General features: G+C 37.8%; 1 protein-coding gene across 3 annotated transcripts in view; it reads left to right on the plus strand.

The window, feature by feature from the left end:
- LOC150086576 (uncharacterized) overlaps positions 1-15,805 on the plus strand; it is a 302,852-nt gene that overhangs the window by 266,814 nt on the left and 20,233 nt on the right. For all 3 annotated transcript variants that reach the window (XM_090372615.1, XM_090372617.1, XM_090372618.1), the window contains one exon: positions 3,281-4,344. In XM_090372615.1, coding sequence (XP_090228741.1) covers positions 3,281-4,335 — 1,055 coding nt within the window. In that variant the 3' untranslated portion in view covers positions 4,336-4,344. The remainder of the gene's footprint in view (positions 1-3,280; positions 4,345-15,805) is intronic.

The raw sequence follows: 15,805 nt of genomic DNA on the forward strand, positions 1-15,805 counted from the left end.
TGGCCACGATTGGACTACCAGGGGCACACATAGTTGTGCTCTATATTTGCCGAAACAGAGCGTCATTGAACATGATCATGCCCCCCATTAAAAACAGATTGAGAGTGGTACAAAGAACATCTATACAGAGTGAGGTTCTGTCTCTCAATGTGGTATCCCTGCTCAAAAGTTGTCTCGCACAGGCAATAGCCTGTTGTACAGGAATAGAAGTGAACAGAGAAACCACATCAAAGGAGACCATAACCTCGCTCTCAGAAATAATTGAATCTTTAATAATATGCAAAAGATGTGTACCACTAGAAACAATTTTTCAAACAAGGGGTGCTAATAACTTGTAAACATATTTAGAAAGTTCATATGTAGGTGTATTACAACAAGAAACAGTAAACCACAAAGGAATATCAGGTTTATGGATCTTTGGAAGTCCATAAAACTGCGGGAGTGTACATCCTGTCGCATGAAGCTTCCAGCAAACATTCTTGGTAATCTTATTAGCTAAAAATCAGGAATGTGCAAGTTTATTAACTTTAGATTCCAACTGCTCCAACACTTTAACAGGAGAGTCTTGCACAGTTTCATAAACCTCCCAATCCTGCAATAGAGTGAGGGCTTTACGAAGATACTTGGACTTGTCCAGGACAACAGTGCACTGTCCCTTATCTGCAGGCAAGACTACAGTAGTGTCATCTTTACACAAAGAAGAAAGAGCTTCCCATTGTTCCTCCTTTTCTATGGAGTGGTTCCGTATACTGCATTACATGTCCGAATTGTGGGGAGTGTTATGTAGGTGAGTCCAACAGGAGTTTGAAAGATCGGGTTTCTGAACATGAGGTGGCTCTTTGAACCGCTAATTTTGAACGCTCTGCAGTCGCCAAATATTATTGGGTTGAACAGTGCAATCTTGATCCCCGACTGGATATTGAAATTGTCGCCTGTGCACTAGATTACCACCAGCACTCATGGCTTGAGGCACTGCACATAGCTAGCAGTAATAGTACCATGAATCGCACTAGGGGGAGTGCAGTTGCATCCCATTATGGAATCTACGGTTTTACAGTATGATGAGCACTGGCGATCATCACATGTACATAGGCGCCTCCGTAGCCAGGTGGGAAGGAGCAGCAGTGCGTAGCACACACTTCTTGATTAGATCGGGGTTCAAGCCCGTCACCACCAAATATGGAGGATGCGGAAAGGTTAAGGAATGACCACCGCATATCCTGGAGCAATATGGCCTTAGTTGCTAATGCTCCTAAAAACCAAACAACAACATCATATGTACATAATTCTGTTCTACCGACACCAGACTCATTTACAAAGTATAACTTCATAATATGAGAGAAGCCTGATGGTGCATAGTGATATACACTATAAAGTATTTAAGGGCAAAGGCCTCATGCTACAAGGTAGAATGACTAATATGTAGGTTAGTGCAAACGTTATCATTTTAACATAGCTATCTACCAAAGTAGTTAAATTAATTAAATTAAATTAAATTAATTAATTAATTAAATTGGCATCGTTTTGGTTATATCTCATATTGTGACTGCCTTCACATATTGTGACTGCATTATGAAGTTATACTTCATAACTGGGTTATCACTATTGCAACACCAGGGTACCTGCCCGCCCACCGAAGAGAAGCCAACAAGCTTTGAAACGGTGCCGTCTGGGTGGTGGTATCCGCTGAGAATAAATGACAATAGTCTTCTCCACTGGTGAAGTGTTATTTAATGCCAAGGCATCTAAGCCAATATGAAATAAGAAATACTTCATTAATTTTAAATATATTATATTGAAAATTTATTTTAAATTTAAGGAGAATTGGTTGTGTGAAATCATATAAAAATGTATGTTTGTGTTCAATTTTCGTATTTCCTGCATTGAAATATAACCCCCACAATCTTTACTATTTTTGAAAGTCAGTGCCTCAACTTTAGCAAATGATGCAAGAAAGCAAGCTTATACAGCATCAACAAAAAAAAAAAAAAAAGCCAGCACTTCCCATTTCACCTGTCCACCTCCTCTAACATTTTATTTATTTATTTCCTGAATTTATTCAAATGACCCTCCTTTACAACACCAGATGGGAGTTTGTTCCAACAATCACCACGTGGCTGAAGTAAAATTTTTGCACATCAGACTTGCAACCATCCATTTTCAATTTGAATTCTTGCCCCCTTTTGTGTAGTCTGAGCAATGAATTCTTCATTGCTCAGACTGAGAAAGATTAAGGATTCCCTCAGTATTGAGCTTATTCAATCCATTCAAGGCCTTAAATGCACCTTAGTGAGATCTCCTTGCAGGTGCATAGTCTCCCGATGCTGCAATTTGCAAAACTGAAGCCTTTCCTAGTAAGGGCACCCTTTTGCTCCCCTCACCTATTTTGTTGCTCTTCGCTACACCACTTTAACAGATCCATGTCCTTCCTAAAATGATGTTTCCAGACTTGTATGCAGTACTCATGATGTGGCCTAAATTATTGCCTTATACAATGGGACTATCACCTCCTTATCCCTGCTGGTAAAATTCCTGTGTATCATTGAAAAAACATGAGTGAGCTGTACTGGTACCTGTCTGTGCTGTTGAGAGAACTTCATATCTGATTACACAGTTACTCCTTAGTTATTAATAAAGTTTTTGATTTTGAATGAATTAAATATTTGAAGGTTGTGTTTTTTCATTTCCTCTCAGTCTGCGTTAGATGTCTATACTGCTCCCCACTCATCTTTTTTTTTGGGGAGGAGTTGTTTTTAATTAATTAATTTATTTATTATTATTTTTTTTGTATTAAATAAGAATATGTCAATAAGGATTTGTTTGTCTTAGCAAGTTTCATTATACTGGCCGTTATTATGAATAATATATATTTTATTATTTTATTTTTTTGTTTAGTATTGAATTATCCAAAGTTTAAACGTTTTATTTTATTTTTCTGGTTCTGGATCCTGTCTATTCTTTCCTTATCTGATTAAAATCTAGTGTTTTGCAGAAAAAGTCTATATGTTGAAAATAAAAAAAAATATATATATATATCTGCTAGTCTCTTGTTGCTTTTTTAATCATAGCAGTTTATGTTCCCCTATTTTTTTCCCCATTTTTAGATGTATTATGCATTCTTTACGTACTGGCATACTGATTAAATTCCTGTTTGATATTATTACTATTCAGCTTAAAATTGACATAGGATGTTTAAACTTTGAAATAATTATTTTTCTATAAATTTACTTTGTTATTGTCACCAAATATTAATCACTTTCCTAAAAAAAATTACTTTCAGGTAAGAGTGGAACAAAAAGTCCACTGCTAGGAGATTCATCTGATCGTGGAGTAGGAATTAGAAAGCTTCACAGTAGCCCAGACACAAACAAAAAGCGATCCATATTAAAAAAAGATAGCTGCTATAAGGAAGAAACAGAAAAACTAATTTCTGATACATACCACAAATTAACTAATGAAAATCCAGATGATGGACAGATGAATAATGGAATCATTCCTCTCTCGTCATCTTTGAATATTTCGGTATCAAATTTTCCTCAATCATGTGCCATTTCCACTACTCCAAATATATTATCTATTAAACAACCTCTTAAGGCAATTGGGCCTAAAACAGGAAGTAAACCACCTGCTCAGCCAATTAAATTTGTGGGAATTGAAGATGAGTATGGACCTCTTGGTAGTGCAAAGGGTTCTGTGGTTTCAAATTTCACTTCATCAGACATTATACCTCAATCTTCCATTACAACTAGACCTCAACTTCTTAGCCCATCATTATCAAGAACTCATAATTTTTCGGAGACTGGAAGTTTATTGCCTGGGATATTGGATAGACGGCATACTTATCAAGACAGTGATCTATTAGGATATTCCTCACTGCGAGACATTCCTTTGGTTGATTGCTCAGCACCTGGTACACCAATATGTGCTCCTCATAGAGTGTATCAGATACCACCATCTACTTGTGCATATACCCCTCTTTATAATCAATTTCAGCAACCTACAACCACCACTACAGCAATAAATACAACTCAGACATCACTATCTAAAAGTGTAGTTGCAAATTCGGTTGTTGGTTTGCCTCTTTTGCTGGCTACTGTTCCAATTGTCAGTCCTATCACATCCCCTAATAGTCCATCTGCTAAACAGCAAACAGGAACTGATATCCAAAAGCCAGCAATGCAGCCAGACAGCTTACACAATCAATCTTTATCACCTGCATCTCCTCCGGAGGTATCAGGTGATATGTCTTCAGAAGAAACAAGGTTATTGGGAAGAGATCAGGGTGTTCAGACAGTCAGCCGACAGTCATCAAGAGAAAGTGCAGTATTATCATAGATTTATGTGGTGAGTTTCTCTTGTTTGCTTTATTTTACTGTTCCTTTTATAAATTCATTTTAGATAAATAAGGGAAAAATTTATATTTCAACTATATTTATAGGCTTAAAATGTTTAACATTTTTTAAACAAATATCTGGGGTATTTTAAACTGATTTTCAAAGTCAGTTTCTTTTCTAATCAAAAGAAACTGATTTTGAAATTTGAAATCAGTTTCTTTTGGTAAGAGGCATTTTATATGAAATAATTAAAGAAGTTGGAATGCAATTCTTGGGAGGTCAGCTAATATACGCATATTAATTCTTGATACAACACTGGCTGATAATACAATGGGACATTATTGATTATTCAATCCAGCTTGGAATTGGTCAGTTCATTCAATTGATTTTGACTCATTTATTTTATTTTTTCCACACCCAAAATTGTTAATTCCCTACTTAATATTCAATTGCCAGATTAAATATATCATTACCATCCTCAATGATAAAGTTATTCAGTGATAGCAATTCTTTTATTGATGAATAATACCATATGCTTATGTTTCACAGACATTAGCAGAGGCATATGATGCAAGAAAGCAAGCTTATACAGCATCAGCAAAAAAAAAAGGGGAGGACTTCCCATTTCACCCATCCATTCACTCCAAATGTCCAAGTGTTTGTCACTCCTTCCTTGAATTTATTTAAGCTACAAACTTCCACAAAGACATGAAAGTTTGTTCCAGCACAGCAATCAACTAACTGCTAGCTAACTGCACATCTATTCTACAACTGTCTCCTTGATTTCAGTTTATGCCCCATCAGGTTTGTACTCTTAAGCAAGGCCAAGAATCCCATCAGCATTGAGCCTACTCAAACCATATAAGGCCTTATCCACCTCAATCACATCACCTCACAGGTGTCCAGATGCTGCAATTTGATGAACTTAAGCCTTGTTTGATAAGAGCACCCCTTTGTTCCCCCTCACCAATCTTGCTGCCCTTCTCTTTACTTGTTCTAGCAACTCTGCATCCTTCCTAAAATGAGGCCTCCAGACCTGTACGCAGTACTCATCATGTAACCTTGTACATTGACTTGTATAAAGGGTTAATCACCTCCTAATACCTGCTAGAAAAATTCCTATATATCATTGACAATACCCTATGGCAGGGGTCGGCAACCTGCGGCTCTTTAACTTTTAGCCCACATGAAACAAAGTTTGAAATGGAGTTAGAGGACTTAAAAATCAAGAACATGTGGAATGTAAGACTAAAATGCCTTAAAACTGAAATTGAGAATTTGGAGAGGCAAAAGGCTGCCCTTACAATTCTACATAAATGGATGCCAATAGATGAATTGGAAAAGCAAGACCAAATTGTGTTCGATGTGTGGTGTAGCTTACTGGACACTTATATAAATTTGAAAATATTTACCTTTGGACTTCTCTCAGTTTTTGGTTTGACGAATTTATGCAGACAAATATTTGTGAACATGAACCATATTAAAAAATAAATCAAGTAACCATCTGAACAATGCAAGTCTATTAGCATGCTTAAAGATGAAAATTACGGCATACTTCCCTGATGTTGAGAGACTCGCTCAAGAAGTTCAGCAGCAAAAGTCATATTAATTAGAAATATTATTAATAAATAATATTTCAGTATATACACCGATGAGCCAAAACATTATGACCACCTACCTAATATGATGTTGGTCCTCCCAATGCAGCCAAAACAGCTTGTACCTGGCAAGGCATGGATGCTACAAGATTTCTAAATGTGTCTTGTGGTATCTGGTACCAACACATAACCAGCTGGTCCTTTAACTCCTGTAAGGTCTGTGGTTGAGATGCCGCAGATCAGAGTTGCTGTTCTAACACAAACCACAGATGCTCGATGGGATTGATGTCTGTGGAATTTGGAGGCCAGGGCAATACCTGGAAGTCTTCCTAATGTTCCGCGAACCAGTCTTGAACAATCTGGGAGGTGTGGCATGGCGCATTATCCTGCTGAAAGATGGCACTGCCAGAGGGGGAAGACCGTTGCCATGAAAGGGTGTACCTGGTCAGCAATGATGTTTATGAATTTTTTATTTTTATTAAAAATAAAGGCGGTACCCAGAACAAAAGTTCAAATCTGCCTAACAACTCTCAACTGGGTATCTTACATCTTTCATAAAATAAATAAATAAATAAATACAGCATTGTAAAAACATAAAATATATAAATTAATTAAAAAATATATATAAAATAATTTAACAAAAAACAACGCATAAAATTTACACTAGCAGCTCATCCATACCTTAAACAATTGTGGCTATTAAGAACTCTAACATCAAAAACAGACTTTTAAACTCTAAGTATTGTCCATGTCTTCTTGGTGAAACGAATCTTATTGTCCAATTATATCTTCAGACTTGATTGATCTGGGGCAGAACCGGGATCGCCCCCAGAATAAGCCTCTTCCTTCGAGCAAAACTTCTTTTGCAAAGGCCTGGAGTGCTGCAAGATTACTTGCTGTTTGAATTAGCTGGTCCACAGCAGTTGTGAAGAATCCCTGGACGTTATTCCTCAGCTTTTCTCTGTATTCATTACATATTGCACAGTCGAAGAGTATGTGGGACCAGTTCTCCTTCACTTCACAGAAACAAAGGTCTGACTCTGAAAGCCTAAATTGAAACAATTTCTCATTGTGGGCCCCATGTCCTGTGACTAGATAGGACGTTTCCATCGTGAGAGTAAACCATTTTGTAACAGATTTTGCCATTGCATAGGTAACATCCGGTATGAAATTTTTTGTGACTAGTTATTGGTTGTGTCCCATCGCGTCTGTCATATACGAACTAGCTCATTATAGTAGCGCTGCTTCTCTGTTTTCACGTCCGTGTCTAAGTTAAGGTGGATGCGTAGGATTGCTGCAGGAATCCTCCTACGTATTCTTTTTTTTTTTTTTTTTTTATGTGAACCCCAAACATGAGAGGTATTAGAACCTGTAGTACTTAGTACTGTCCTTGGGTTGGAGGTTGAGAAGACGAAAGAAGATATTTGTTGACATTGGACTTGAACTTCTGTAGATTGTAATTTTCAGGAAATACGTATAAAGGAAGGTTGTTTCAGAAAACGGCAGTTTAATGAATAAATGAGAAAGATGAAAAGTTGGATCTGTGGGTTTGAAGTTGGACAGTAAATGGATGTTGGCTGGTGGCGGCACGTGTTCGGACTGTTTTGAAAGAGAGAGCGGGAATTATAGAAGCCAGTTCAGAAGAACAGTGCCCATGGAGGTATCTGTAGAAGAGGCATGCAGCAGAAACAGTACATCTATGAGAAAGCGAGTGGAGAGACTCTGTTAAAGATGAATCATTAATTAACCTAACAGCCCTCTTCTGAAGGGAATCAAGAAGCCTGAGAGTGGTTTGGGGGCACCACCCCAGATGTGGCAATATTCCATGGCAGGGCGGATTTGTGATTTATACAGAGTGAGCAGCTGTTTGGAATAAAAGTAACGCCGAGAGCAAAAGAGAAAACCAAGTTTTTTAGATTCAGAGGAAGCAATATTTGTAATGTACTTGTGCCAAGAGAGATTAGAAGTCAGAGTAATCCCCAAAAGATATATATCATTTTGCCTAGAAATTGCAGTGTCACTAAAGATAAGCATAGGAACAGAAGAATCCTTTTTGCAAGATATAATACAAGACTGAGTTTTAGAAGGGTTGAAATCAACTAAGTTGTCTTTGCCCCACTGGAGAATTACATGAATCGGCATTTAAGGAATTGGTAGCAGATTTTCGAAGCTGATTCAGCAGGACAAGGTTTCTCAAAATGGAAAGTGGAATGCAATGTGCTATCATCGGCAAAACTATGGATAGGATTTCCAGTCAATGGAAGAAGGGCATTAATATACAAGAGGAAAAGAGTGGGGGAAAGAACTGAACCTTGGGGGACACCGGCATTAGTGGAGAAGTTAGAAGACAGAGAGCCATCTACCATCACTCTCAGTGAGCGATCAGAGAGAAAACTGGATAACCAATTACTAAAAACAGTTGGCAAACCGTAAGATGGAAGCTTGTTTGGAAGACCTTTATGCCAAACACGATCAAAAGCCTTTGAGATGTCAAGAGCAACTACTTATGTTTCACCGAACCTTTCCATTGAATTAGTCCATAAATGGGTAACATAAGCCAGGATATCACCAGTGGATCGACACTGACGGAATCCATACTGGCGATCGTTGATCAGATGGAAGGTTTCTAGGTAGTTTAAGAGTTGGTGGTTAATTGATTTCTCCATTACTTTAGAAAGAGTAGAAGTAATTGCAATGGTACGATAATTGGATGGGAGGGATTTGTCACCCTTTTTAGGAACTGGCTGGATATGAGCAAATTTCCAAGCAGAAGGAAAAACACCTTTGGAATAAGAAAGTGAAAAAAGGCGACAAAGAATAGGAGTAAGTTCAGGAGCACAGGTTTTGAGAACAAGTGGAGAAAAAGCTCAATAACACGAAAAGTGCAAATTGTTTTTATTGCTTTATGGTAGTGACCTCCAGAAATGTGCTTTAGTAAAATGTGAGCTCGCGCGGGGTGATAATAGTGGGTTTTCGCCTTAACCCTGTGAAATTCTTTACAGAAAATTTCATTTTGACATTTATCATGGTGCTGACTAAGAGAATAAGGGAGAGTGCTTACTAGTAAATCTACAAAGAAAAGGAAAGTGATCGATTTGAATCAGAAAAATAAACTAATAAGGATGTATGAAAATGGTCAAACATTAACAAATATCGCACTGAATTCAGATTTGTCAATAATAATATAGTAGCAATATGTTATTAGTCATTCCCGAGTTACGCAAAACTCGACGAGGTAAGAATTCCTGGAACGTATCTCTTACATATGTCAGGGACTTCTGTATTTTTGAATTAACCGGGAAATCAGTTATCCGGGATTTGTTTTTTACCATCCATACCGGAAAATCGAGAGTCTACAGTATATTATATCAAAATTAATTTTTGCATCCATTTCCTTTGTGACCCATAATAGTATCCAATAAAATTTGTCAAACAAGACTTCCCCTTAATAAACCCATGCTATGTCTGAATTATTACTGCAGTCTTGTCTAGATTATCCTGCAATGCTTCTTTAACAGTGACTACATTATTTTTCCCAGAACTGAAGTTAAACTAACAGGTCTGTAATTACTCTTGTCATCTTTTGATCCCCTTTGCAAATTGGGGACAGATTAGCACATTGCAGTCAGTAGGAACCCCCCCCCCCCGAGTCAATGGATGCTCTGATAATTATGGCTAAAGGTTTGCTTAATTACTTTACTGCCTCTTTTAATATAACTGGATAGATCCATCCTCCACTGGTGCCTTTCTTATGTTTAACTTCAACGATTTCTCCTCCACTTTACTCTCATTGATTACAAAATGATTTAGCTCCCTGTTATAGTTTAATAAGCTCCTGTCCTCCACTTCCCTACAGAATTCCTTGTGTGAATGTAGATGCAAAATACCCGTTCAGTTTGTCAACTACTGAGAACAGGATCATCAGTGTTCGAACCATTGATATCAAGCAGACCAATCTGATTCATCCTGTTCCTTCTAGAGGTTATATAAGTATAGAAGTCTTTTCTATTTTTCTTTGCATCCTCTGCCAAAGATTTCTCATAATCTGCCTTCACTTGCCGAACCTCCTTTGTGACTTGATTGCAGCCTAGCATATATCTGCCATAAGTTTCTGTGTGCCTGATAATTTATATGCATCCCATGCATATCCCATGCTTCTTAAAATGAGGCCTCCAGATCTGCATATAGGTCTGGAGGCCTCATTTTAGGAAGGATTTAGAGTTGCTGGAACAAGAACAGAGAAGGACATCAAGATTGGCGAGTGGAAAAAAGGGGTTCTCTTACCAAGAGAGGCTTAAGTTCTGTAAGTTGCAGCATCCGGAGACTAAGCACCTGCAAAGTGATCTGATTGAAGTGTATAAGGTTTGAATGGTTTGAGCAGACTCAGTGGTGATGAGATACTTCCATTTACTCAGATTAAGAACCTGAGGGGGGGGCTTAGATCAAAGTGAGGAAAGACAGTTGTAGAATAGATGTGCAGAAGTTTGCCTTTAGCCAGCGAGTAATTGATTGCTGGAATAGACTTCCATCTGTTGTTGTGGAAATTTGATTGCTTAAAATGGGAAGGTTGGGTTTTTTTTTTTGTTTTTTTTTTTTTGGCTGATGCTGTATAAGCTTGCTTTCTTGCTTCATATGCCTGAACTAATGCTAATGCATTTTTCGTCTCTGTTACAAGTCTCATTAGTTCATCTGATAGGTATTTAGGCCTAAACCTTGAACAGTATTTCTTAGTTGGTATGAAAAGTATAGTAGCTTCCAAGATTAATTCTTTGAATTCTTCCCCTTTCAAATTGGCTGTTGGTTACATCATCAGTCGGTCCCACTTTATAGAATTTAAAAACTGTCTGAGACTATTGTAGTCACCTTTATGAAAGAAAAAAACCCTTTCCTTTACCGCTGATGGTAGTTACATCTTTAAGTAAATTCCATATCAGTACACTGTGATCACTGTCACCTTTCCTTTATCTGCAGATTCTTAATGCATGAATAATCACTGCTGATAATCAGATCAGTGGTTGCTCCTCGAACATGTTGCTGTAGAAAACAATCCTCCAATAAATCCACAAAAGTCTTGCTAGTTTCTGAGTAACCAGCAAACAAGTATTTTATTTTGTTGGATTTTAACTTTCCAGTCAATACCTGGAAAGTTAAAATCCCCCATTACAAGACATTCTGATTTACTGGCACATTCTATTTCTCTGCACAACTGTTCATTCAAGCCGACCGAGCTAGCCGGGTGGGTAAAGTGCCTGCATGGCAACCCAAAGGTCATGAGTTTGGATCAGAGTAAATGCAAAAACTTTGAGAAGTGCATTCTGGCCACAGAAGCCGATGTGCCAACAACTAACAAAAAAAAAAAAAAAAAAACTGTTCATTGTACTCATCAGAGCCATTAGGCCTATAACATACTCCTACTCTCGTTTTCCCTTTTCCAGTGTTTGTCACACCAAACAGACTGAACATTGCACTGTCAACCTGTGTCAACTGGATGCACTTTCTTAGATTTTGTGTGATTCTTAACTAATAGCATAACCCCTCCTCCCTTCTTACCCTGTCTGTCCTTTCTGTACACATTGTACTCCCCAAATTGTAATTCTGCACTGCTTATATCTGTGTGACACCATGTCTCTGATATCCCAAAAATATCTGCCTTTGTTGTCTTGATCAGCACTTCAATTCATCAATTTTATTTACTATACTTCTAGCGTTAGTGTACATGCAAGTATACATGCACTTGTTCTTACTCTTAAGCCCTAACAGAGCAATTGTATTTACTTGTTCCATGATGACGCCCAGCAGCATTTGAAGTACCCAGCAGCAAACTTGCTCTCTAGGCTGCTGCTTATTTCAGTAGAAGCAGTGCAACAATCACTTTTGCCTCTGCCTGCGGCTACCGTTAATCTTTTAGTGTGTGAATCCCTCTAATATAGCAGTTTTCCATCCCACCTAATACTGCCTCAATAGCATCAGCAAATTCACACTTTCTATTTAAGTGTATCCCATCCCTGTAGAAGGAAGCAGTCTCTCCTGTTAGAAAGCATAAAATTCTACCCTGTGAGCCTTGCACAGTCTCTCCAGGGCCAAATTGATTGACAGGGCTCTTATCATATATTCCCAACTATCGTGTCTGGGCAGAATTGCAGACACTTTCAAAAAAAAAAAAAAAAAAGGTAAAGCGCAGCCATTATCAACCCACTGCAGGATGGAAGCCTCCTCAACAATTCACGCTGAGGGAAATGGACCATAATCTGCCACGCTGGTCCAGTGCAGGTTAGCAGATCAACCATATTCAGCAGTCACTACTGATGCATTGCATCAGTAGTGTCCTTAACAACCCTGTCTATCTTTGTATCATCTGCAAACTTGGACATTAAGCTTGATATACCATCATCAATATTATTTATAAATACAGAAAACAATAATGGACCCAACACTGAACCCTGAGGGACTCCACTAATAACATTAGTCCACGATGAGCAATGTCCATTGATTACCAATCTCTGCCTTTATCCCCTCAACTACCCCTTTATCCATAGCAGCAATTTGCCTCTAATACCTCACTGCTCCAATTTGTGCAGCAGTCTTCCATGTGCAAGAGTATCAAAAGCCTTTCTAAGATCCAAGTATATGATATCAAAGTTATTCCCCGCATCCAGTTCTTTTGTGACTGCATCATAGTATCCAATCAAATTGGTCAGGCAAGACTTTCCCTTAACAAAACTATGCTGTGTCTGAACTATAACTGAAGTCTTGTCTAGATGATCCTGCAGTGCTTCTTTAACCAGTGCCTCCATTAATTTTCCTGGAACAGAAGTTAAACTCACAGGTCTATAATTACTTGTGTCAGCCTTTGATCCTCCTTTGTGAATTGGGGTCACATTTGCACTTCTCCAGTCTATGGGTACCTCCCCTGAGTCCAAGGAAGCTTTCATAATTATGGCTAAGGGTTTGCTTACTCCTTTAATACAACTGGATAGATCCCATCCACCCCAGGTGCCTTTCTTGTGTTTATCTTTAATAATTTCTCCTCCACTTTACTCTCAGTTATTACAAGATTATCTAGCTTACTGAGTTCACACCTCTGGCATTCCCCTCGCTGAATAACTCCTCATGTGTGAATGTCATGCAAAATTTTCATTTAGTTTGTTAGCTACCTGAGCAGGATCATCAACAGTTGAACCATCGATATCAAGTGGACCAATCTGATTCATCCCCTTCCTTCTAGAATTTAGATAAGTAAAGAACTCTTTGCTGTTTTTCTTTGCATCCTTTGCCAAAGATTTCTCGTAATCTGCATTCGCCTGCCTACCTCGTTTGTAACTTGGTTACAGATCAATGTATATCTATCATAGGCTTCTGGCCCATCACCACCAAATACAGAGGATGCGGAAAGGTCAGGGAATGACCACCGCATATCCCCGGAGCATTATGGCCTTAGTTGCTAATGCTCCTAAAAACCAAACAAACATCATAGTCTTCTGTGTCACGTGTTAATTTATATGTATACCATATATTTTTCTTCTCTGCCATATGTCTCATTAGTTCATCTGACATCCATTTAGGGCTAAACCTTGAACAGTATTTCTTAGTTGGTATGTAAAGCCTAATAGCTTCCAAAATAAGTTCTTTGAATGCTTCCCATTTTGAATTTGCTGTTGGTAACATCATCAGTTGGTCTCACTGTATAGAATTTAAATACTGTCTCAGACCATCGTAGTCGCCTGAAGTGGGATTTACTTTGAGTAAATCCCACAAAAGCCTTGCTAGTGTGTGAGTGACCAATCCACAAATTCCAGTCAATATCTGGGAAATTATAATCCCCCATTATAAGACTCTCTGATTTACTGGCCCACTCTATTTCCCTGTACAGTTTCTTATTATATTCATCACAGTCATTAGGCCTATAGCACACTCCTACTCTCAATTTTTATCTCCCAATGCTTATGTCACACCAAACTGACTCGAGACTGCACTGTCCAGCGATGTCGACTGGCTTCACTTCCTTGGATTTTATGGGTTTCTTAACTAATAGCATAACCCCTCCTCCCTTCCTATCCTGTCTATCCTTTCTGTAGACGTTGTACTCCCCAAATTCCAGTTCTGCATTATATCTGTGTGACACCACGTCTCTGATATCCCAACAATATCCACCTTTGATGCTTTGAGCAATACCTCAAATTCATCAAATTTATTTACCAAACTCCTAGCATTTGTGTACACGTAAGTACACATGCACCTTTTCTTTTTCTTAGCTACCCTAACATGGAGGCTAGTAGGGGCCAGACGTGTTCAAAGCCGCTAAGTGGATTTTTCTTATTTTTTGATTTGAAATTACAGGCATACCTCGAATAACGAATAGGATGCGTTCCACGAAATTACTTCGTTAAGCGAAACTTCGTTTTCAGAGGTAAAAATACTATGGCCAGAATAGGGATACGTTCCTACGTAAAGAAAATGAAAAGCTTTTTTTTTTTCAAACAAAGAAAAGTTTTATTAAATAAACAGTCAACTTACATACAAAGTGAAATCTCATTTTAAAATATGAGTCTAAAGTTGATTGTTTATGCTTTTTTCCTCTTTCATTTAGCGATTGCCTATACGGAGTTATTGCATTTAACACTGATCGCTTAACAATAACACTTCTTCCTAAATCAGGATCATTTTCACTAAAAAAATTTGAAACTTTTTCAATGTCATTTAAGCACCTTTTTAAATCTTTGGTTGTTAACACTTTTTCAGCAGGAACTTCTTTAACTTCGTCTTCATCATCTTTGTCTTCGTTGCTAACAAGGTTTTCTAAATCTTCCACTGAAAAACCATCTTCTGCATTCAATAAATTTCTAACATCCTCTTCATCGACATTTTCGAAACCTAGTGATTGAGCCATCTGAATAACTTCATTTCTAATTTCTTGGATGTTATTTTCTTCTTCTAGTACAACTTCTGGCCATATTTTGCGCCAAACTCCATTTAAGCATTTCTTAGTGACTTCTTTCCAAGAACTATCAACTTTTCAATTGCGTTTTTAATGGTGTAGTTTTTCCAAAAAGTTTTAACTGTCATTTCCTCTTTATCCTCTAGTTCAGTTAAACTGCTTAATGTTCGACGCAGATAATAAGCTTTAAATGATGCTATTACTCCCTGATCCAATGGTTGAATCAGGGAAGTTGTGTTTGCTGGAAGAAACACAACTTTGACAGGAATGCATGTGTCCAACGTGTTAAGATCAGTAGGATGTCCCGGATCATTGTCTGACAACAAAAGAGCTTTTTCTTCAAAGTTGTTTTTTTTTGACAATACCGTTTTACTTCAGGACAAAAGTGGTTAACAAACCAATCAGTAAATAACTCCTTGGTAACCCACGCTTTTCTATTTGCTTTCCATATTACAGGTAAATTCATTTTTATGTTACCTTTTAACACCCTCGGATTTTCTGAATGGTAAACTAATAACAATTTTAATTTATAATCGCCAGAGGCATTTGATCCAAAGAGTAACGTTAAACGGTCTTTGGCTGCTTTGAACCCAGCAGCTGATTTTTCTTCAATAGAAATGAAGCTTTTTGTTGGTAGCCGTTTCCAGAACAAACCGCTTTCGTCAACATTGAACACCAAATTTGGAAAATTTTGACGTTCAATTATTTCCTTTAGTTTTTCTGGAAACTTATTTGCAGCTTCTCCTGTTAATTTTACACTATGAATCCTGGCCCGTTTTTTAAATTTCTCGAACCAACCACGAGAAGCCCCAAAGGTTTCCGTAATTTCTTCAGTTTGTTTAGATTTCAGGTGATTAAACTGGAATATTTTTTTTTTTATGTTAAATGGGGATTGAAATTTCCGACTTCGTTATATCGAAGCTTCGTTAGCAGAGGTA

This window comes from Mastigoproctus giganteus, chromosome 4 (genome assembly GCF_048544385.1).
Source record: "Mastigoproctus giganteus isolate SK-2022 chromosome 4, ASM4854438v1, whole genome shotgun sequence".
Classification (NCBI taxonomy): Eukaryota; Metazoa; Arthropoda; class Arachnida; order Uropygi; family Thelyphonidae; genus Mastigoproctus; species Mastigoproctus giganteus.